General features: G+C 42.6%; 2 protein-coding genes across 2 annotated transcripts in view; both read left to right on the top strand.

Moving 5' to 3' along the window:
- Positions 1-657: 657 nt before the first annotated feature.
- TMEM35A (transmembrane protein 35A) lies at positions 658-16,162 on the top strand. Its single transcript, XM_005700150.3, has 2 exons — positions 658-960; positions 14,335-16,162. Exons 1-2 carry the CDS (start codon positions 841-843, stop codon positions 14,746-14,748), a joined length of 534 nt encoding a protein of 177 aa, XP_005700207.1. The 5' UTR covers positions 658-840; the 3' UTR covers positions 14,749-16,162.
- Positions 16,163-18,026: 1,864 nt separating this feature from the next.
- CENPI (centromere protein I) overlaps positions 18,027-24,110 on the top strand; it is a 55,218-nt gene continuing 49,134 nt past the window's right edge. The window contains exons 1-3 of the mRNA XM_005700149.3: positions 18,027-18,094; positions 20,084-20,316; positions 21,173-21,298. Coding sequence (XP_005700206.2) covers positions 18,090-18,094; positions 20,084-20,316; positions 21,173-21,298 — 364 coding nt within the window. The 5' untranslated portion in view covers positions 18,027-18,089. The remainder of the gene's footprint in view (positions 18,095-20,083; positions 20,317-21,172; positions 21,299-24,110) is intronic.

A 24,110-nucleotide genomic window follows, 5' to 3' on the forward strand; every position in this document is an offset into this window, starting at 1 on the left:
CTGGGTCGGGAAGATCCCCTGGAGAAGGGAATGGCAACCCACTCCAGGATTCTTGCCTGGGAAATTCCATGGACAGAGGAGCCTGGTGGGCTACAGTCCATGAGGTTACAAAGAGTTGGACATGACTGAACATACACAAACCTCCAAAGAGAGGCAGAGGTCCAAATGTGGAGGGCCTTAAATGTCAACTTTAAAACTCTGAAATTAACCACTAAGCAATAGGAGCCATGAAAAAACTTGGAGGAAGAGGAAGATAAATCTTTCTTTGGCAACAATCAAGCCTGAAAACTTTGCAGATTCATCCTCCAGTGTTACCTACTGCAGAAACTAGCAACTGCAAGAGCTCATGTTTTGGTGAAGGAAAGGAAAAGGGGAGAGAAGGAGAGAGGAAGGATAAGGGGAGAGGAGAGAGGCTGAAAAGGGAGAGTGAATAAAGAACTAGAGAGATCGAAAGCGCTCCTGGGGGAAGTGATAGAATGATCTTCCTTCATTCCTCATCTCAGAGGCAGCCTGGGGACTGAATTCACAACATAACCTACCTATTTCCCCATTTAAGACTTGAAGTTTCTACCCCAGTTTGGGACTTCGTTTAATTTCGAGACTGTGCTTTCCGGCCAGTGAAGAGCAAGCGTAGGGCATTAGGACCCAGCGATTGTTGTAGTGAGAGGTTGAATCTCGATCTCTCAATTTTTCCCTCGAGCTCCCTCCTCTCCCTTTGTCATTCTAGCTGCCTGCTGCCTCCGCAGTGTCCCTCTAGCTCTCTCTGCGCTAAGTGCCTGCGCCTTAGGCCAGAGGGTGCGCTAAGCAGAACGATTAGTCCGGACCTGCCTTGGTGACCCCATGGCATCCCCTAGAACCGTAACCGTCGTGGCCCTCTCAGTGGCCCTGGGACTCTTCTTTGTTTTCATGGGAACTATCAAGTTGACCCCCAGGCTCAGCAAGGATGCCTACAGTGAGATGGTAAGTGAAGCAAACGGGTGATGAGGAGCGCACTCCGAAGGGATGAAGAGTACCGCTCCCCTTCTTTCCTCCCTGGTCCAAGGTCCCAGCCCTTTCACCCCTACCCCCACCCCGGACCCTCCCTTCTCCCCAACAACTTTGCAGCTGGGAAGGAGCAGCTGGACGAGAGCGAGAGCTAGCCGGGAACAACTGTTAGGGAGCCACTGCATGCCAGTTGGGGGAGGGGTTGCCCAAGTAAACCCTCCACCCTCAAGTAAACCCGAGGGCTGAGACCTGCGTAACACCTGTCACCAGCAGGAGCCCTTTCCTCCTTCCAGCACACCCAAAGTCCGGGCAACCAGCTTTCAAGTCTGATTGCTTCCCTTGGAGCTTAGAGTTTAGCAAGCTGGAGAGTTTATTTATCTTGAGGAAGAACAAAAGGGAAGGAGGAAAGAGCTGAGGGCGAATGGGCTACTAATACAAGCAATTTTTAGGGGCGGAGATGGTATCCCTTATCCCAGATGGGGAGCGGATGGTATTCCCCTAGCTGCCTGGGCGTGTGTCTGTATCCTGGAGACAAAAGCAGACTTGGCCCAAATAAAGGTCACTGAAACCCTGCTTCTTCTTCTCTCAAGGGAAAACTGGATGTTTTGTTTTGTGTTGTTTCTGGGCTAATCTGCAGTCTGCTTTTTCCCTCCCGCAAAATAGTCCATAATCCCCATCTTGGCTCCTGTGGGTGCCCAAGGCCAGGCCCTCTGCAGGGTTTCCCCTCTGCAGAGTTCAAATCACCTGAAGGTGACTGACCAAAACATCTCTGCAACCTGGGGGCTGGGCTGCACTCCCCAGCTGGGTGTGAAGAGGACTTGTTCCCAGGCTGTGCAGTAGGAAGGAGATGACAGGGGCTGTTTCCAGCACTTTCTTGCTCTCTCGCTTCTCCTCCAGTCACTCTGCCTCTTCATTACCCCACCCCAGCTGAAGAGAACCTCCTTCTCACTGCTTCTGCCAGACTGCCAGTCCTGGGAGGGAACCCATTACTGGGCTCTCAAGGTCAAGAAGGAAAGCAGCTTAGAAGAGAAAAAGGAGGAGAGAAGAGGCAAAAGGGACTCCCCATTAGGGCTGAGGCAAGGAGGAATAGCCCCACATGCTGACAGTTGACAGGAATAAATAGCTCTTCTGGAGCTCACTGCGGAGCCTTCCAGAGCCCCTCAACCGTGAGCTGCAAATGGATGGAGCCTGGCAAATCAGATACTCGGAAATGTTTGCAAGAAGCTCTGGCTTCAGTCTCAGGGTTTAAGCTGGTGTTTCCCATGTCTCTCATCACAGGATCACCTTGGGGTCAGGGAGGGCAGCTGATACTCAAGGGCCAAGGGCTACCCCCAGTGGCAAATCCTAATGTGTTTCTCTTTCCCGCTTTCCCTCCTCCCACAACATTTGACCAGATGGAAATGAAATCAGGTCAAAATGAGTATCCAAGACAGCCTGCATCGGAGAGAGGAGGTGGGGTAGCAGAAGCCACCAAAGGCAGAGGGAAAGGGTGGAGGGGAATGCCACTATATTTTTATCTTGGCATTAGTAGTTTGGTGTAGGTTATAAATAAATGCATATGCTCTTGATTTTCTTTCCTTTTCATATATACATACATTTATATGTTTGTGTATGTGTGTGTGTGCCTTAGGTATATTTAAGCTTTCCCTTTCTGTAGGGACATAGTACCCTTCCTCAGTATACTCCCTGTCTCCCTGGACCCTGCTTTAGAGGCCATCCAAGCTGCACCCTAAGTACAGTGTAAGGTTCTGCAGACAATCCAACTAAGATGGAGTCACCAGGAAGCTTCCGATCAGCTTGGCAGGCGCCCACGAGGAGGATCAGCCACAAATGGGTTTACAGTAGGTTTCTTCCCAGGGAGTGGAGCTGTCTGTTACAGTCTAGTGAAAGGCAGAATATATGAAGATTCCATATCATACAAAGGAAGATATTTAAATAGGTGCAATCTAATACAGCGGTACATAATGATTGTGTGTGTGTGTGTGTGTGTGTGTCTGTGTCTGTGTCTGTGTCTGACTCTTTGCAACCCCATGGACTGTAGCCCGCCAGGCTCCTCTGTCCATGGGGATTCTCCAGGCAAGAATAATGGAGTGGGTTGCCATGTCCTCCTCCAGGGGATTTTCCCAACCCAGGTATTGAACCCAGGTCTCCTGCATTGCAGATGGATTCTTTACCAGCTGAGCTACCTGGGAAGCCCATGTGTGTGTGTGTGCATGTGTGTGTGTGCATGCGTGCGTGCGTGTGTGCATGCGTGCGTGCGTGTGTGCATGCGTGCACGTGCATGCGCATGCATGTGTGTGCACAATTCTGTGCTTAAGGGCATCTGGAAGAAATGGAAGAACTATAGCTGGGAGGTAAACATCACAGTACTATGAAGCTTGAGGAGAATTTTCAGACTGCCCTTGTCCAGAGTTCTCTCCTGTATTGAGTGTTAGGCCCCAGGCTAGAAATGGCTTTCTGGCATAGGGCCCACTGCATTGTGCCTGGGCCAGCCTAGCTTTATTGTTGAACCCATAGAACGTGGGGACAATTCAGTTCTAGTACAAAGAAAGTGCTCAGTTAATATTCGTTGAATGGCTGGGTGAATGAATGAGTCATTGTTGTCTTGGCTGGTCACCACCCTTCAGATTTCTCTGGTTGGCTCTTGACGATGCAGTTCAGAAGTCATTTCTTGCCTCTTAGAAGCAGGATACAGCCCCTCAGGACTCAACCAGAGATCAGCTGGGATAATGATCTGGGATTTTCTGTTTTCCATTGAGGAGTGATTCCTCTGCATTGATGGAGTTAGTCATGTATTGACTTCAATGGCTTTTTATATAAAATCTCAAGGTGTTGTTGTTCTTATTGTTTGTGATTGTTGTTTAAAACATCTCAGTGAGGTAGATTCGTTTTTAAAAGTTATGCTTATTTTATTGATGGATAAACCGAAATAGAGCAAGTTTAATGACTTATTCAAGATGCTAGGCTAAGCTGCTGCTGGAGCAGAGATTAGAAACCAAATCTGTGACTCAATATTCCCAGTAGAGGAATCATTAATGGTTACAACTGCTTTTTTGGATGTCAGAACTTATGACCGATTCTTGAAAATGTGTGGCACATTCTTTCTCCTTTTTTGGTACCAGTCCAACTGTCCCTATCCCATATTTTGGGGTTTCATTTTACTTTGAAACCAATTTTTTTTTTAATTTGGATTTTTTTTTGTTCGTGTCAACTATTTTTGTTGTTGTTGTTCTAAAGCCATTAGTGTCGTGTTTAGGTGTTATCCCGTCCATGGAGAATCACTGCTAACAACTAGACAGACAAATGAATATGAACTTCTTTCCCGTTTCTACTGGAGGAGCCAGGAAAGGGTAGTGGAAAGAGTGCAGACTTCGAGTCATATTGGTTTGGGTTCAAGACCTGACACTCCTGAAGCGTCTGCCTCAGTTTCCTCATCTGCAAAATGAGGATAATACCTACCATAGGAGGTTGTTGTAAATATGAACTGAGGTTGCATATGGAAGAATCTAGTACAGTATATGAAAATGGTAGGTGTTCAAGAAATGCTCTAGGTTCAGGTGATGATATTACTCACGCTATGTTATGCAGTGATTTCCTGACTAATTTGAAGGACCAGTTTAAGGGATTGAAATCAGACATTTAAAAGAGTAGGTTGCTATTTTTACATGCGTTGGTAAACAGGCCTCTATGCAATCAGCTAATATAGAAAACCCTTCACTCGCTGCTGGGTAGTGCCTAGTGGATCTCGTGCAGAATTTCTGGATGCCTCTCTTGAATAGCCCGTTTGGTATGTGTCACTCCATACCTGCTCCCAATTTAGCAAGTGTCACTATAGAGTACTCTAAATCCCACGTGAATGCAACACGACTGACCACTCCCTTGACTAAGTGCCTTCATTAATTCACTTGCAGCTGGGAGACAGGACACAAATGCTGCTAGGCAGTTTAACATATGAATGGTTGACTTGCTCTCTATCTGGTGTTCAGCTCTTTGTAGCAGGGGTTCACTAGCGGTGGTTCTATCCTGCACGCACAAAGGGCACAAATGGAACAGTAAGAAAACACCAAAAATACTGTCACATTGAAGCCAAAGGATTTTTGATCCTGAAGAAGACAGGGCAGGTCTTTGCCGCTTCTTTGCAGCCCCTCATAGGGAAGGTTTATTGTTGATTTGAATGATTTGCTTATTTGTAGTTAAATGCCCTCCAGTATTTCCCCAGGGTTTCAGTTAATGTCCACAGGTGATCTTTTATGCTTCCAATCACACTATTAATTGCATTCCAACTACATAATAAGATAGTAATTTACCAATGCTTAGACTGTTCTTTGAGGTGGTACAATATGTTTATTCCCTCAGAGAGGCGACTGATCCTGAGATGTGAAGTGACTGTGCTTAGTTTACACAGCTAGCTAGCCTAAGCTAAACTACATTGAAATTTATGCCAGGGAGGTTGTAGCCTCCAATGGTCAACAGCTGTGCTTGTTTTAGAGCGACTTTTGACTGAGAGTGGAAGTCAGACCCTTCTCCCGTTAGATGCAATCTGGGAGGGATCCACTCTGGTTAGCAGCTTCCTTTTTAGGTGGGCATTATATGATAGTGGAAAGTAGAACTGCTTAAAAGGTGCTTTTGTTCACACGATATTTGGCAATTAAGCATGTGATGGCTTTTTATTGCATTTAAGAGATGATCTATGATTCACATATGGCTTTTTTTTTTCCTACAGAGATTCAGGAAAATCATACTTGAGTCAGTAAATTTTTCAGCACTTATGTAGCCTTTATGATCTAATATAGCAACCAGACTGAGGTTTTTAGCCAAAATATATTTTTATCAGTGCTCTCTTCTGCTTTCATATGGTTTTCCCCTATAAATTGTATTGAAGTGTAACATACATACTGAAATGTACACCTAAGTGTACAGCTCAAGGAATTTTAAGAATCCTGTCTAACCTAGATCAAGAAATAGAACATGACCAGCATCCCAGAAACTTCCCTCATGGCTCCTTCCCATTAGTACCTGCACCCATCCCCTGCATAAATCCCGACTTCAACAATATGTTAGTTTTACTGTTTTTACTTTGGCTGCCTCATGCAAAGAATTGACTCATTGGAAAAGACCCTGATGCTGGGAAAGATTGAAGGCAGGAGGAGAAGGGGATGACAGAAGATGAGATGGTTGGATGGCACCACCGATTCAATGGATATGAGTTTGAGCAAACTCTGGGAGATAGTGAAGGACAGGGAAGCCTAGTGTGATGCAGTCCATGGGGTTACAAATAATCAAACATGACTGAGCGACTGAACAGCAACAAATAAATGGAATTATACAGTATATTAGCCAAGTTATTTTTTTTTCGTTTACCTAACTGGTGTAAATGAACTAAAGTGGAACAAATTATTTGCCCCCTCTTCACATTTTGTCCTGTTAGCTGGCTTGGATGGGTAATTAACTGTAATCGAAGATGAGTATTATTAGACAGTTGTGAGGTGTTCAAGTTTAATGTAATTAATATGAGATCATGAACCCAGGAGTGAAGACTAAATGATAAAAATAAAAAAGATATGACTAAAGAAAGGTTCCGTATGTGTTTGATTCATGTCTGAATCATACCATCTCATACTATACAAATGAACCAGCTTGAATCATTGCTATTATCATTAAAGTAATTACTGTGGCTTGCAAATATATGGATTTCTAATTGTGTGCTTCAGTAATGATAAAATATGTGTATGTGGCCCTTGGTTGATGCTATGATGTTATGATTCTTTGACCAAATCTCCAAAATGCTCATTTAATTTCAAAAGGGGGGAAATTGAGGTAATACAATACTTAACTAATTTTCTCCAAGCAATTTAGGGGCAAAACTAGAATTGGAATTTAGCTAATCTTAGCCCAAGGATATTTCTGGATGACTGTCTTTGACTAAAGGTATTTGAAAAAGTTGACTAAACCCTTCTCTCTCCTTTTACTATAAGGAAACTATGGTTACAGGGTCTGGCTCATGGCAGTGAAAAAGAAACAGACCTATACAAAGTCTGTGAGAAAGAAACAGACCTAACAAAGTGAACTGTGAGAGCCTTTTGATAAAGTGACTCAGTTACCTCTTTATTCTTACTGTCACAACAATTAAAGTCTTTAGAGATCTAATTACTATAGACTTAAGACAAGTGACCCTTCTATTAGAATTGAGGTGACCTGGCCCAAGTCTTGTGGGGGCTGGCAATAGTAGGATACTTTTGATGTCTTTATCCTGTTCCACAGGAGAAAGAATAAAGGGCTTCCTATACTGTCAAGACCCTATCCAAGCTGAGTCCCATCTCTAACAAGTTAAACGTTCACTGTCTGGAGTCCTGGAGAAGAGATGCTATCTGTACCTACTCAGCTTTAAACTAAAGATGTGATGAAATGGCTTATCCACATGCAGTTTCCTCTTGAGAAAAGAAGGAAAGAAAGAGGCAACTGCTACATACAAATATTCACAGCTGCAGTTCCAGAGGTTAGATAAACTGAAAAAGTAATATGGAGTTATACCAAATGGAGAGAAAAGTGTTCATCGAGGTCATAGGAACTTGATTTAAAGACCTGGAATTTGGCCCACAGATTCTACTATAGTATAGATAAAAATCTATTCTTCAATGATGGATGGTTAAGTTCAGTTCAGTTCAGTTCAGTCGCTCAGTAGTGCCTGACTCTTTGCGACTCCATGAATCACAGCACGCCAGGCCTCCCTGTCTATCACCATCTCCCGGAGTTCACTCAAACTCACGTCCATCGAGTCGGTGATGCCATCCAGCCATCTCATCCTCTGTTGTCCCTTTCTCCTCCTGCCTCCAATCCCTACCAGCATCAAAGTCTTTTCCAATGAGTCAACACTTCGCATGAGGTGGCCAAAGTACTGGAGCTTCAGCTTCAGCATCATTCCTTCCAAAGAAATCCCAGGGTTGATCTCCTTCAGAATGGACTGGTTGGATCTCCTTGCAGTCCAACGGTCTCTCAAGAGTCTTCTCCAACACCACACTTCAAAAGCATCAATTCTTCAGTGCTCAGCTTTCTTCACAGTCCAACTCTCACATCCATACATGACCACAGGAAAAACCATAGCCTTGACTAGACAGGCCATTGTTGGCAAAGTAATGTCTCTGCTTTTCAATATGCTATCTAGGTTGGTCATAACTTTTCTTCCAGGGAGTAAGCGTCTTTTAATTTGATGGCTGCAGTCATCATCTGCAGTGATTTTGGAGCCCCCCAAAATAAAGTCTGACACTGTTTCCACTCTTTCCCCATCTATTTCCCATGAAGTGATGGGACCAGATGCCATGATCTTAGTTTTCTGAATGTTGAGCTTTAAGCCAACTTTTTAACTCTCCTCTTTCACTTTCATCAAGGGGCTTTTTAGTTCCTCTTCACTTTCTGCCATAAGGGTGGTGTCATCTGCCTATCTGAGGTTATTGATATTTCTCCCGGCAATCTTGATTCCAGCTTGTGCTTCTTCCAGCCCAGTGTTTCTCATGATGTACTCTGCATATAAGTTAAATAAGCAGGGTGACAATATACAGCCTTGACGTACTCCTTTTCCTATTTAGAACCAGTCTGTTGTTCCATGTCCAGAGGCTTATATCTTTCCTTTTCTCCTTTGCTTTTCGCCTCTCTTCTTTTCACAGCTATTTGTAAGGCCTCCCCAGGCAGCCATTTTGCTTTTTTGCATTTCTTTTCCATGGGGATGGTCTTGATCCCTGTCTTCTGTACAATGTCACGAACCTCCCTCCATAGTTCATCAGGTACTCTATCTATCAGATCTAGTCCCTTAAATCTATTTCTCACTTCCACTGTATAATCATAAGGGATTTGATTTAGGTCATACCTGAATGATCTAGTGGTTTTTCCTACTGTCTTCAATTTCAGTCTGAATTTGGCAATAAGTAGCTCATGATCTGAGCCACAGTCAGCTCCTGGTCTTATTTTTGCTGACTGTATATAGCTTCTCCATCTTTGGCTGCATAGAATATAATCAATCTGATTCCAGTGTCGACCATCTGGTGATGTCCATGTGTAGAGTGTTCTCTTGTTTTGTTGGAGGAGGGAGTTTGCTATGACCAGTGCGTCCTCTTGGCAAAACTCTATTAGCCTTTGCCCTGCTTCATTCTGTATTCCGAGGCCAAATTTGCCTGTTACCCCAGGTGTTTCTCCACTTCCTACTTTTGCGTTCCAGTCCCCTATAATGAAAAGGACATCTTTTTTGGGTGTTAGTTCTAAAAGGTCTTATAGGTCTTCATAGAACCATTCAACTTCAGCTTCTTCAGCATTACTGGTTGGGGCATAGACTTGGATTACTGTGATACTGAATGGTTTGTCTTTGAAACAAACAGATCATTTTGTCGTTTTTGGGATTGCATCCAAGTACTGCATGTTGGACACTTTTGTTGACCATGCTGGCTACTCCATTTCTTGTAAGGGATTCCTGCCCTCAGTAGTAGATACAATGGTCCTCTGAGTTAAGTTTACCCATTCCAGCCCATTTTAGTTCGCTGATTCCTAGAATGTCAACGTTCACTCTTGCCATCTCCTGTTTGACCACTTCCAATTTGCCCTGATTCATGGACCTAACATTCCAGGTCCCTATGCAATATTGCTCTTAACAGCATCAGACCTTGCTTCTATCGCCAGTCACATCCACAGCTGGGTATTGTTTCTGCTTTGGCTCCTTCCCTTCATTCTTTCTGGAATTATTTCTCCACTGATCTCCAGTAGAATATTGGGCACCTACCGACCTGGGGAGTTCCTCTTTCAGTATCCTATCATTTTGCCTTTTCATACTGTTCATGGGGTTCTCAAGGCAAGAATACTGAAGTGGTTTGCCATTCCCTTCTCCAGCGGACCACATTCTGTCAGGCCTCTCCACCATGACCCGCCCGTCTTGGGTGGCCCCACAGGGCATAGCTTAGTTTCATTGAGTTAGACAAGGCTGTGGTCCTAGTGTGATTAGATTGCCTAGTTTTCTGTGATTATGGTTTCAGTGTCTGCCCTCTGACGCCCTCTTGCAACACCTACCATCTTACTTGGGTTTCTCTTACCTTTGACGTGGGGTATCTTTCACAGCTGCTCCAGCAAAGCACAGCTGCTGCTCCTTACCTTGGATGAGGGGTATCTCCTCACCGCCACCCCTCCTGACCTTGAACGTGGAGTAGCTCCTCTCAGCCCTCCTGTGCCCGGGAAGCCACCACTCCTTGGACGTTGGGTTGCTCCTCTCGGCTGCCGCCCCAGGAGGGGGTGGTTATCCCTACGCAAAACAAGGGAATGTTTCCAGAAGCCACTCAGTCAGCATCTAGAATCTTTACTCTGAACTGATTGTAAGAAACTCATCCTGCTTCCTGTGTTTATTATGTTAGAAGGTTACACTTAGGATTTAAGATCTGCCTCTTGGTGAGCTTTGTGTTGCTAATTAGAAAAAGTCCTACCTTCAGAGTGATAAGAAAAACTCTTGGGTCTAGATTTCTTTCCCTCATGTCCCCCTGCTACCATCACCAGAGTGTAGAGGGACAGAGAGTGAGCAGGTGGCATCTAGGCTAATAGTGAGAGGAAACCACCAGATGCCCTATTCCTTGACTCAACTCTGATCCACATGTGTCTAGCTCAGTTAAACCCAGGGTTTTACTCATCCTGCTGGTCAACCTCTCCTAATTTCTCTCTGAAAATGCCTGATTTAACCTAACATGAGATGGAGGAGGAAGGACTGATACTTTGAGTTTTCTTATATGTTCAGTAACAGGGTAGGGACTAGAGGTGATTGAAGTGAAAGTTGCTCAGTTGTGTCCAACTCTTTGTGACCCCATGGACTGTAGCCTGCCAGGCTCCTCTGTCCATGGGATTCTCCAGGCAAGAATACTGGAGTGGGTGGCCATTCCCTTCTCCAGGGGATCTTCCTGACCCAGGGATCACACCTGGGTCTCTCCTACATTGCAGGCAGATTCTTTACCATCTGAGATACCAAGGAACCCAAATTACTTGGAAGCTTCAAGACTCAAGGATACACCAAAAATGAGAATGCTGTGAGCAAGGAGATCAAACCAGTCAGAGGTGAATAAAGGTAAATGAAGACAACTAAGACAGAATCTGACAGGGCCAGGTTTAGGAAGAGGTGTGAGGCAGGGTCGTAAAAGTGCAAAATCGGATCCTGCCTCTGTTTAAAGTTGTGATTTTTTGTGTGTGTTTGTGGATATTATTTAACTTAATCAATGAGTGTTTTGGTGCCTTAGATTTTGTACTCAGGGGACATAGCCTTACTCATTTCATCTTAGTCCCAGTTTTGCTCAGGAAAATGAGACTCAGAGAAGCAAGTAATTTGCCCAGGGGGCACCCAACTAAAAAGTAACAGAGATAGGATTTGAAGCCAAGCCTGTTTGAATCCAAACCCATGCTTTTTTTTTAAAATCTAAACCATGGATCTTAAAACAGTACTCATTCCTAGAATACTCATAAAGGACTATCTTGTGCCACTCATGATAATTAGTCCATGAAATAAACGTGCATTCACTAGAGGAATGACTTAACATTTGTCTCAAACTAGAGTGTGTGAACATTATTCTAAGCACCAGATTCTCCAGACAGGTCCAGTTGGCTTTCTGCCTGATTCTTATATTTGTCTTGCATCTGGTGCTTTTGACTATTCTTTTCTTAAAATTCTTGGCCCTTATGACCCCATCTCTCCTGGGTTGCCTCCTACTTTTCTAACCACACTTGCCTCTATGTTGTGGATTCTCTTCTTCCTCCCCTTATTAAAATGTCTGTCACACAAAATTTCCCACTGTATACATTCTACCTGGGAATACTGATGACTATCAATTCTGTATCTTTACCCCAGACCTCTATTACTGAGTTGCCTATGAGACAGCTCTGCTTAGAGATGTCTTAGAGATACTTCAACTAAAAAACTCCAAATTGAGTTCCTCATTCCTTCTTGCCTCTTTCCCCTCTTCTTCCATATGCAGTCTTGACTTCTCCCTTTCCCTCCATGGCCACATCTGATAAAACATCAATTCCTGTTGACTTTGCATTCAAAGTATCCTTGACTCCATCCCTTCCCTCTATCCTTATTGTCATTACTCTAGTCCAGGTCTCTCACCTGATCTCCTCACTTCCAGGCATACCTCTCCCAATCCATCCTTGATGCTACTTTCAGAGAGATCTTCCTTAAAAGCAAATTATGTTGTTCTCTTGGCTTATAAGATAAAGTCCAGCTCCACAATGCTACACTCTATGGTCTGATTCATATCTGTCGTCTCTGTCTCATGTCTCCCCCTTACCTCTCCCTCCCCCAACCTATGCTGAGCTGGGGCAGTGTTTGAAATACACCAGTCTATTATGTCCTTCAGGGCCTTTACTCATCCATCTTCCTCTGCCTGCACTGGCCTTCCCTTATTGATCCTGCAAACACCTGCTCTTCTTTAAGATTCCATTCTAGCTTTTCTCAGTTCCCATCTAGGGAAATTTGACCATTCCAGTGCGTCTCCACTGTACCTACGACCATAATGCTACATTGTGTTTATGTACTTCCATAACTTTTCTTCCTATAAATGCAAACTTTAGGAAGGCAAGGCTTTTGAATGATTGATATCTGAATCCAGAGTACCAAGCACAATGCTTAGCACAAGGAGGCACTTAATAAATATTGAATGAATTAATTGATACTTCATGAAAACAAAGTAGTGGGCAAAACCAGGAAAAAACAGATTTGATAAAATCTCATCAATTTACTACAAGATGAGGATTGGGTCCATCTGAATAGTGAAAAATATTATTATCTATTACTCTAAGGTCAGTAAAATTCTATTACTTTGTAGTATAACCAGTGCCTCCCTTCTTTGTTCCATGATATCTGCCTTGGGCTACAATTAGACCTTATACAGTACTCTATTATATACCACTAACCATGTTGCTTCCATGATGTTTTTATGCATGTTTCCCCCCACTAGAACAACAGCTTCTTGACCCTGTCATAGTCATCTCTATATCTCCATCACATAATCCATATAGGTATTCAATAAGTGTTTATTGAATTAAAATTAATCAATGTCTTGTAAAAGCCCAGGGATTTATATCAATGACCATAAGAATGATTTTTGGCTTATTATATCTTAAAGATATATAAGGGGCTAATATTTGCATACATTTAAATTTTTCTGTTTGCTTAGCACACTTTAAAATTATTTTTACAGATTCCACCAATGTAGACTCCGATCAGATATTTTTTGAATTATCAATGTAGGGAACAAGGTATAAAGAAGGTTGAGAAGTGCTTGCAAACGAGACTCTCAACCAGGGCTGAACATTCTTGCAAACAAGATGTTCTGCCCAGTGTAGGGAACTAGGTTTAAGGAAGGTTGAGAAGTGCTTGCAAACGAGACTCTCAACCAGGGCTGAACATTCTTGCAAACGAGATGTTCAGCTAAGAATCCTGTTTGTTCCCATGGGAAAAGAACATTGCTTGCACACAAGGATGCTTCTCTGATTCCTCAAAAGGAACAGACCCTGGGACAAAACGGATTCTAAGTTGATAAGGAAGTTCCCCAAAACAAAGTCTTAGCTGCAGTAAATAAGCCAAGGAAAAGGTTATCTCGCCCTGCGCCTGCGCACTGTATAGTCTCTGAATCGTAGTGCTTGGCAGCTTGCCCTGTAGGTTGTTGTGCAAGGGATATAAAATAAAGCAGCTGTAAGAAGCAAGTGTTAAAATATAAAGATTTAAACCACTCTGCAGTGTTGGTGTTTCATTCCGTCGCCAGCAATCAAAAATTCCAAATTAGAAAAGTCCAAATTTGTGAGGCTTTATTGTCTTGTTTCATTTTTGTTGTTGCTCATATGCATCTGCATTTGGACAAAGTAGGCACTGGAAAAGGGGGATATGGCTAATCTGTACCAGTTTTTATGGGCCCAATGAATTTTCTTTTAAATTCTTAATGTTGTTTATGATTTATAATCAGAAAAAATTTTTTTTCAAGGGTGTTTCCACGACTGCAGGAGGGCCTGGGTTTGATCCCTGGTCTGGAACTAAGATCCCAAATCCCCAGTGCTGGCACTTGGTATGGCAGAAAAAAATTTTTTTTAAACTATAAAGTCAAATTCTGTTACCTTTGATGGTGTTACTAAGGATTAAATCACAAGGATCTCAGTGGATTGCTTGCTTTTTCCCCTTTATTATAAGATTCTTATTTAGGGGACATGGTAAACAAAGAACAGGACACCCTTGACTGGTGTGAAAAGGGAATGGTGGGGAAGAAGGACCTTGCTTGTGTGCTCTTCATTCTAATGGTGAAATCATGGTTAATGCAGCGATTTCTTTATGGTATTCCACTCTAGAAACGTGCTTACAAGAGCTATGTGCGAGCCCTCCCTCTGCTGAAGAAAATGGGGATCAATTCCATTCTCCTCCGCAAAAGCATTGGTGCTCTTGAGGTGGCCTGTGGCATTGTCATGACTCTTGTGCCTGGGCGTCCCAAAGATGTGGCCAACTTTTTCCTCCTCTTGCTGGTGTTGGCGGTCCTCTTCTTCCATCAGTTAGTCGGTGATCCTCTCAAACGCTACGCCCATGCCCTGGTGTTTGGAATCCTGCTCACCTGCCGCCTGCTGATTGCCCGCAAGCCTGAAGACCGGTCTTCTGAGAAGAAATCCTCGCCACCAGGGAATGCGGGGAGTGACGGCAATGCCGGGAATACCGAGGAGCAGCCATCCTTATATGAGAAGGCCCCTCAGGGCAAAATGAAATTGTCGTAGGAGAGCAGAAGTGCAAAAAATGGACCTTCCAGGCAGTTGCCTCCATGACACCCAGGAAGATGTCAGTGTCTGTTTTTCATTTGATTTATTTATCTTGGGGGAAAAGGGACACATATAACCTGCAAGTTGATGGTCCTATTGGCTTGTGTACACCTATACCCTAAAATGACCTCCCCACATAGACGTGTGTGCACCACCTTTAATCACTCTGGGGCAACTCTCACATCTTGCTGCATGTACATGTATATGGCTAACTATTGAAGTGTATTTGTGAGATGGATTCCAGCAAGCATGTGACTGTGAGATTATGTGTGGGTAAATGTTACTTACTGTGTGTGTGTGTGTGTGGGTGTGTGTGGGTGTGTGTGTGTGTGTGTGTGTGTTCGCACGCATGTGCAAAGGAAAAGGCTCTGATCTTGAACTAATCCTGCATAGGTAACCTTTCCTTTATAGACTGATTCTAGTGAAGGCAGAATAAAACAAATCTCGTATAAAGAGAATCCCACTTACTTCTTGGTATAAAACAAACTATGTATTCCCATGGGATACAGGGATCCCTCAGTTTAAGCTGAAAACTTAAACCTCCCGCTTTAGGAAAAAGTTCCTTCAATTTGAGACACTGAGTTACATGTAAAATGAATTAACCTCTACTTTAAAAGTTGTTTAAATTGTAAATACTCCATATTGAGTTTAATTAAAATAAGGGAAATAATGCAGTCAGTAGATAGTCTAATTCTTCAAGTGATAAAATCAGAAGTTTCACCTTGCCTTTGTCGGAGCCCAGCCTACTAAGCTCCTTAATTCACAGTTGGAAACTGAAACAATAAACTTGTTATCAGACATCTGTTTTGGATTTTCTTAAGCCAAAAGCTGCCTCACTTCCACTATTCTCAGCAGTATTTGGCAGATGCTCCACTGTTGCAGTTGAGGGAGCAAAGATTAGTTCTGTTAGAAGTCTGTGAATCTCCAACTCTAGCTGTTCTCTTCAATCATCTGAAATTTGACAGATGAGCTATATCCAATCTTTTCTGCAAATCAGATTCACTATTCTTACTGAATTTTCACTGAACTTTGCTAGTGTAAGCAGAGATCCAAGTTACCCCCATGGTTGTCTGCTCTGCTACACCTCTTTCAGTGGGTGGAGTTTAGCTGGGGGAAGGACATTCGATATGGGTTAGTCGGATTGAGCAGTATGAAAATTGCTTTCTTCATTATATACTGCTGCTTCTCCTTGTTAGATGTGCTCTGATGGTTTAAATATCATTGTGCCAGGGATGGGGAAAGGGGTGGGGGTGTTGTGTGTGGGGAGTACGAATTAATGTATTTTCTTCAGTGTCATTGTTCTTGTTAAATGATACCTCTGTCTTATTTCTCTCATTCTTTCAAAATAAACATTTTTGAAGTTTGGAGGAAATAGTCTGGACAAATAATGAAAGTCTGGGAAGAAAGGGTCATATCATGGGATTCAGGTTGTTTTATTTTTGAGTGGATGTGGGAGGAAAATAAAGACAAGGGGGAGTATAATAATATACTAGTGAGGTTACAAACTTTCTAATCTCATTTAAGTTCACTCACAATTTTGTAATGTCAGCACATGAAACAGAAAGCCACAAAATTAAGATCTCAGTACAATTCCTAGGTTTGGTGATGCCAAGGGAAGGTTGAAGAATGATTTCACATAAAAAAGAATTGCAGATGAATAAATAAAGATGAGCCAGTGTGTCTCACTATATATGTACCCACAAACTGGCACAAATTCCAGTGCCACAGACTTGTCACATTAGGCAAATTACTTTACCACTCAGGGCCCCAATTTCATTTACAAAAACAAGGTGATTGAAGGCTTAAAATTCTTTCCAATCTACACATGAGTCTATGAAATGATTAAAACTATGAACATGTGTCTGAAGAATTTTTCAGTTTTACTAGATAAGGAAGAGCAGCTATCATAGAAAATATTGAATAGTCAGTTCTCATGCATGATTAAACTTAAAAGTACTTTGAAAAGCATGTAAGATGTGGCAAATAACCATTTTTGCTGTTCAGTTCAGTTCAGTCGCTCAGTCGTGTCTGACTCTTTGCAACCCCATGAACTGCAGCACGCCAGGCCTCCCTGTCCATCACCGACTCCTGGAGTTCACACAAACTCATGTTCATCGAGTCGGTGATGCCATCCAGCCATCTCATCCTCTGTCGTCCCCTTCTCCTGCCCCCAATCCCTCCCAGCATCAGAGTCTTTTCCAATGAGTCAACTCTTCGCATGAGGTGGCCAAAGTACTGGAGTTTCAGCTTGAGCATCATTCCTTCCTTTGGAAGGACTGATCTCCTTCAGAATGGACTGGTTGGATCTCCTTGCAGTCCAAAGGACTCTCAAGAGTCTTCTCCAACACCACAGTTCAAAAGCATCAGTTCTTCGGCGCTCAGCTTTCTTCACAGTCCAACTTTCACATTTTTGCTGTAGTCTTTCCCAAACACATCAACATAATCTGATTCTTCATCTCTCCCTAAGATTGCAAAGTTTCCTCCCACAGTTTTGCCTACAGTTTATGGGTTATGTTTTGGCCTCAAAAAAATCTGTGAGAGTCACTAAATTTTTATCTTTTCTCACCACTCCCCACTCTAGGAAGATTAAACCAGGGACTAATTTCAGGTCTCAGACTAAGCCCTTGTTGCTGTTTTAGCCAGTGTCTGAAAAGTCCATCGTTTCCTCAAAGTTAGGAACCGTTGCATTTTGATTGGCCAGCTACATACAAGACGCCGTTTCCAGCAAACCCTCGAAGGTATGCGTGCCCATTCTCGGTAAAAAGGTCAATTGAGCTGTTCTTTCCTCTCACCTCCTAGAGACAGCTTCAGAGGTCTCAGGCCCTTTAACTTAATTCTCTTGCCCAGCAAGGGAGAACAGCCTTTATTGAGAAGTTTGCAGTTTCATATTTTCCTACAAAGTCCCGACATTTGGGATCAGCCTGAGCAAAAGGATCACTATAATTGGTCTTGTTAAATTCAAGAACCGAGACACTAATCGTTTTGTTTTACGCACAGTGACGAATGCGAACAATATTAGAACTAGAGGAACGTCAGCCAATCAGCTGATTTTAGCAGCAACGGCCGGGCCCGGGCGGGTGGGGCGCGCGGCTCTGAGGAATTGAGTTTGCGTCAGCGTCAGCGCGCGCACCGCCTCGCGCCAGTGAGCTGTGACTCAACCAATCAAGCTTCAGCAGAGCACGGGGCTCCGCCCCAGCGCCAGCCGCGTCCCCGCGGAAGCGCATGCGCGGGGTGGAGCCTGTTTATTTGAATCTGAGAGGTGGTGTTTGGAACCCGGAGGATTTGGGACCCCGGAGTGTATGAGGTGAGGTACTTTTAAACACATGGCAAAATGGGAGCTCAGGTACCGAAGAGAATTAATCTCCTGATTTCTGAGCAAGGCAGTCCTCCAAGGTGTCGGGTTTCCCCCACACCAGGAATCTGCCCAGTGGGTCCGTGGTCGCGGCCAGGTTTGCTCCCTGTTGCAGGCTGTGAGAGGGGAGTTCTTGGGGAGCGATGGGACAGTTCCATCAGAAGGGGCCAGAAGCAGGTCGCCCGCCCTTCTTACGCAGGAACCGAGGAAACAACTGGCAGCCTGGAACTTCCTGGTGGTCTACACACACGTTTTGCTCTCCTTCCTGCTCCGGCCTCATCTGTTCTAGGGAGGTGGGGTTGAGTGTCATTACGACCATTCCTTTCGTTTTTCCCATTTGCAGCCCCAAATTTAGAAGTCATTCTGGCTTTCTCTCTTTTTCCCTACATCCAATTCTTTTGTTATGGCCTTGATCAATCTCCTTCCAAAACATTTCACGATTACAATCATCTTCTGTCTCTCTTGCTGTTTACACTTTAGGCCAGGTTCAGACCACACTCACATCTCTTCTGGCCCTTTGCTAAACTTTTAAAATTGTCTATTTCCACTCCTGGACTCCTGACATTCTATTCTCTGAGCTGCAGCGAAAACGATTTTAAAACAAATCAGATGGTATCACTTTCTCTCTGACACTCTTCCCTTCCCCTTATAGTTAGTTGCCTATGACACTTAAAATCCAGACTCCTTGTTTTGGTTGACAAACCCCAATATAGCAGTCCCTGTCTGTCTTTCTGATTTTGTCTCCCACTACTCTGTACCTCTTTCATGCCACTACTTATCCTCACCTCTTACTGGTGGTGTTGCTGTTTGTTTAACACACAAAGACCTTGCTTCAAGATCTTAGTATGTCTTGCTCTTTTCTCTCTGTGAAATACTCTTTGACCAGATCTTAACATATTTGGTTCCTCCTGGCATTTGAATTTAGCTTAAAGGTCACATCAGAGAGGCTTTCTCTGAACACTTGTTCCACAGTAGCTTGTCACTGTCACCTCACCCCCACTTTTTAAAATCACACCACTGTATATTATGTTCACTATTCGGAGAAGGCAATGGCACCCCACTCCAGTACTCTTGCCTGGAAAATCCCATGGATGGAGGAGCCTGGAAGGCTGCAGTCCATGGGGTCGCTGAGGGTCGGACACGACTGAGCGACTTCACCCTCACTTTTCACTTTCATGCTTTGGAGAAGGAAATGGCAACCCACTCCAGTGTTCTTGCCTGGAGAATCCCAGGGACGGGGGAGCCTGGTGGGCTGCCGTCTATGGGGTCGCACAGAGTCGGACGTGACTGAAGTGACTTAGCAGCAGCAGCAGCAGTTATTTACTTATTTATTGACTCTCGTGCTCCTCCCCATCCCACCCCCTGTAAGTTTCACTATAGCAGAGGCCTTGACTTTTATGATTTATCCCTGATAAGTAGAACTGTGCTTGGCATATAGATGATGCTTAGTAATTATTTACTGAATAAGTGAATTAGTGAGGCATGTTTCTGTTCTGAGAATCCTTAGCTTGGCAACCAGTTTGTCTTAAACTTTGCACTGACAAGGCAGGCAGCATTAAAGATTAAAAGCAAAATCAAGGCAAAGTGGAGAGAAATAGGAGTGGAGAAAGTAACATTGAGTTCATGAGATGAATTAGTATTAGACTCACTTATGTGATATAGCCATTTTAGGAGAATTTGTTATGTTCCCTGTACTCTTACCATCTTTTTTCCCCCCTCCCACAGGGCCAGTTCAGCTGGTGAATGTTACCTTGGAGAGCTGTTTCTCTCTGTTCCTCTTTAAGTCAAAGGGCTTTTTGAGAAAGTTAACCTATAGATTTTGTTGCCTGGATTGCTGTCATTTTTTATTGTGTACTTGTATGCTAGGTGCTCTGTCTTTGGAGTAAAAAGGGAGTAACTGTTTGGCTGGTTAGTGACACCTTGACACTTGTTTTTGTATAGAACATGTGCAGTAATGTCATCTCAAAAGAAAGTTAACTCTTGGGCACGAAAGAGGACTTCACAGGATAGTAGTAGCTATCAGACTAGACTCTCAGCCTGGAGAGTAAAAGAGGACCTAAATGACTCAAAGAGCATCTCAGAATGTGGACAGAACAATACTGTGGAAGATTGTGAAGGTGCTGATGGTCAAACAGAAAACGCTCTGCAGATAGCATTGAGATACTTTGAGAAAGGTAAGAGATTGTTTTCCTTGTGTAAGGCCTGTTCCTGTGAAAAAATTCTAGACTTTGTTGGTAAGGATTTTTAAAGGAAAGCATATTTTTGCTCATTCATGATTTTTGTTTATTTAATGGACATTTATTGAGCACTTAACTACATATCAGTATGCTAGGTACTAGGGATACAACAACAAAGAATGTTCCGGCAGAGTGGTTTTCAAACTGTTGCACGTTGGGATTAAATTACCTCAGAATCTTTTTCTTTTAATATTGATTTATTTGACTGCATCACAGATGCAGCTTTGTCACAGGAGGTGCTCGGGATCTTTGTTGTGTCATGTGGGGTCTTTCGTTTCACAGACTCTCTAGTTGTGGCACAAGGTCTCAGTAGTTCTGCAGCATGTGGGATCTTAGTTTCCTGACTGAGAATCGAACCCGAGTCCCCTGCATTGCACGGCAGATTCTTAATCACCAGGGAAGTCTACCCGAGAATCTTTAGAAACCACTGGTACCTGGCATCCACTCGTAGATTTTCTGATTTTATTAGTATGGGACACAACTTGGGCATTGGAATTTTTCAACAGCTCTAAGTGATTCAAATGTGCAGGAAACCTTGTGAACCACTGTCTTAGTTATTGAAAACAGCTTAGTCTTAAGTTCAGTGCTTTTAGTTAGTTTAGAGCAAAGAAACCAGGGCAGGACTCAGTTTTCCTGCTGTCAAATATTCTAGAGTTTTAAGGGCTTTGAAGGGTTTTTAGGAAGACTTTTTTTACATAAAGCTGTTTGTTTGAAGTAGTCTAATTGTAACTGTTGAGGCTGAGGAGTGAGAGAGTTTTAAAGTTCTCACTGTTTACTATTGTTCCTCTTTCAGGTCCCATTAAAACTTCACAGAATAAAGAGAAACACTTGAAAACTGTGGAAAACGTGGCATGGAAGAATGGGTTAGCTCCAGAAGGAATTGACATTCTATTAAGTGTGGCACTCAGTGGCAAATTTGGTATGTCACGGGGATAAATTTTTCAGCATTAGTTTTGCCTTTCAGAATTTGAATTACATTGTTGATTGGAATCAGATGCAGTTAAAGAACTGTATATTTTTCCTATTCTCTTCATAAAACCAATCTAGGATTATACAAATGGACCTTTCTTATCTCCAAACTTCAATTGTGGCTCAGCTGGTAAAGAATCTGCTTGCAATGCGGGAGACCTGGGTTTGATCCCTGGGTTGGGAAGATCCCCTGGAGGAGGGAAAGGCTACCCACTCTAGTATTCTGGCTTGGAGAATTCCATGGACTGTATAGTCCATGGGGTCGCAAAGAGTTGGACACGACTGAGCGACTTTCACTTTCACTCACTATGTTGAAACTACCTTAATGAAAAGTTTCTATGTGCATATGCTGAAAATGGCTAGTTATCACATTTTTATTTTTCAAATGGATTCTTGTTACCAAATGCGTGGAAGCAATTTTTAGTATTTCTGTTAGGAAGGGTAGATAATAGTTTAAGTAGTGTTGCTGGAAGGCACATTAAGAGATCGCTGGTGTACTTTATTGCCTTTAGACTCACTAATCAGTGACAGCAAGTCGCTGTTGATATTGTTTCCATTCCAGTGTCTGTGGCTTTAACCGTTAAGATGCTTTTTCTTTTGAGCGAATGCTTCCTTTTCTGTTCTAAGTTCATTTGTATGGGGGTGGAGGTGGCGAATCTTAGAAAGAAATAGTATCTGTCCATTATTCTTTTCACTTGAGAACCTTTTAACCTACCTTTATCCAAATTTAGACTTAGAGAGTATTTTAGCCCTTGAACATTCTCATTTTAAATGTGAGGCAACTGAAGCCCAGAGTGGTTAAAGAGACTTGCTTAATCTCAGAGCTAAAACTGGGGAACTCTGGTCCCGTTACTCCCCTTCTAGTGTTCATAGTGCACCACACTGCTATCAGATTTTCTACTTTTTTTCTTTAAGACACTATCAAAATTGGATACTTAATATATCATTTTGCATATTGGGTTCCTTTGTGCATATCCTATCATGTTTGCAAGGGTATGTGTTAGTCCCTCAGTCATGTCTGACTCTTTGCGACCCCATGGACTATAGCCCGCCAGGCTCCTTTGTCGATGGGATTCTCCAGGCAGGAATACTGGAGTGGGTTGCCATTTGCAAGGGCATGTGTGTTTATTTTAAAGAAACAGTGCATGACTAGCTGAATTCAGTATATGACTTCCAGATATTTTAGTTCTCTATTTTTACCTGATTAGTGCTCTCTGTTTTCCTAGAAAGTTAAATTTGACCTAATAAAATTGGTCTTCTTATAAGTGGTTTCAGATTGTTTGCTTCTAACAAATATCCATGAATTCATATTTAACTAATTAGTGTCTATCGAGAACAATTCTATCTATTCCTTCTCCCCTTAAAACATGTATAGAATGTACAGATGTTTTCTACTTTGGAATTTCTCTTCTCTTTTATGATATCTCAGAAATGAACGATTAGGTTTTCGTGATGTTTGCTAGGTCTTGTAGCAAATGCATGTGTTTTTAAAAACGCATGCCTCAGGCTTTGAAACTTGTATATAACAATTTGAAAAATAATCTCTAACTTTCCAGTCTAATTTCGTTTTTCTATTAAGCTGGAATTTGGAGACATTAAAGGTAGCCTCCTTAATTGCTTTTCTCCTTCTAGTTATTTCTATAATATCCCCCATCACTATTAGATCTTTGTATGTAACTCCTTTGCTAAGTTGAAATGCATATTCAAGGGCAGGTATGCTAGAAATGTCATAATTAGGTACAAAGGGACTTTGTACTCTTTAGTAATTAAAAAGTCACTGGGAAGTAAGAACAGAGTCAATATAGGACTCTATTCAACATAGAATTCTCCCCTTGAATTTGGTATATGTATAAAGTATTAGTGGTCAGACTATTACAAACTTTACAAGAATTGGGGGATGGGAATAGGGGAGAAGAGAGGTAAAAACAGGAAATCACTGAGTGGAAACCAGAGATTTTTATTCTTATGATTCATTATCTGCCATCACTGCTTCCTTTTTTCAACACAAAATGATGGGGTAGAAATTGATGAGACACATTGTTGTAGTTATGTGGGATAAGTAAATCTAGAGAACATGATGACTAAAGTTAGTAATATTGTATAGAATACTGGAAATTTGCAAGAGAATAGACTTTAGGTGCTCTTATCACAGAGAAGAAAATGGTAACTATGTAAGGAAATAAAATGTTGATCAGCTTGACTATAGTAGTCATTTTACTATAATAGGTATACAGTATCTGCCAGGTGTTTACATGTTCAGTTCAGTTCAGTCACTCAGTCATTCCATGTCCATCACCAACTCCCGGAGTTCACTCAAACTCACGTCCATTGAGTCGGTGATGCCATCCAGCCATGCCATCCTCTGTTGTCCCCTTCTCCTCCTGCCCCCAGTCCCTCCCAGCATCAGAGTCTTTTCCAGTGATACAGCTAATATATATAGTTGTAAATACAATGTAAATGCAGTGTAAATAGTTGCCTGTGTATGCCTAATTCAAGCTTTGCTGTTTGGAACTTTATGTAATATTTTTTAGGAACACTTTCTGTGTTTAGTTGAATTCACAGATGTGGAACTTGAGGATATGCAGAGCTGATTATATCATATCATCATGTTGTGCATCTTAAATATATACAATTTTTACTAAGGAAAAAAAACAAGAGGTCTGCACCTGTAGGAAAATAAAAGACATGTATAAGATGTTTCTGAGAATGCTACTTATGGGTGAAGTTAAGAACAGTGTTATCTTTGTGAATGGATGTGATCA

The sequence above is a fragment of the Capra hircus genome, assembly GCF_001704415.2.
Source record: "Capra hircus breed San Clemente chromosome X unlocalized genomic scaffold, ASM170441v1, whole genome shotgun sequence".
In the NCBI taxonomy this organism is placed as follows: domain Eukaryota; kingdom Metazoa; phylum Chordata; class Mammalia; order Artiodactyla; family Bovidae; genus Capra; species Capra hircus.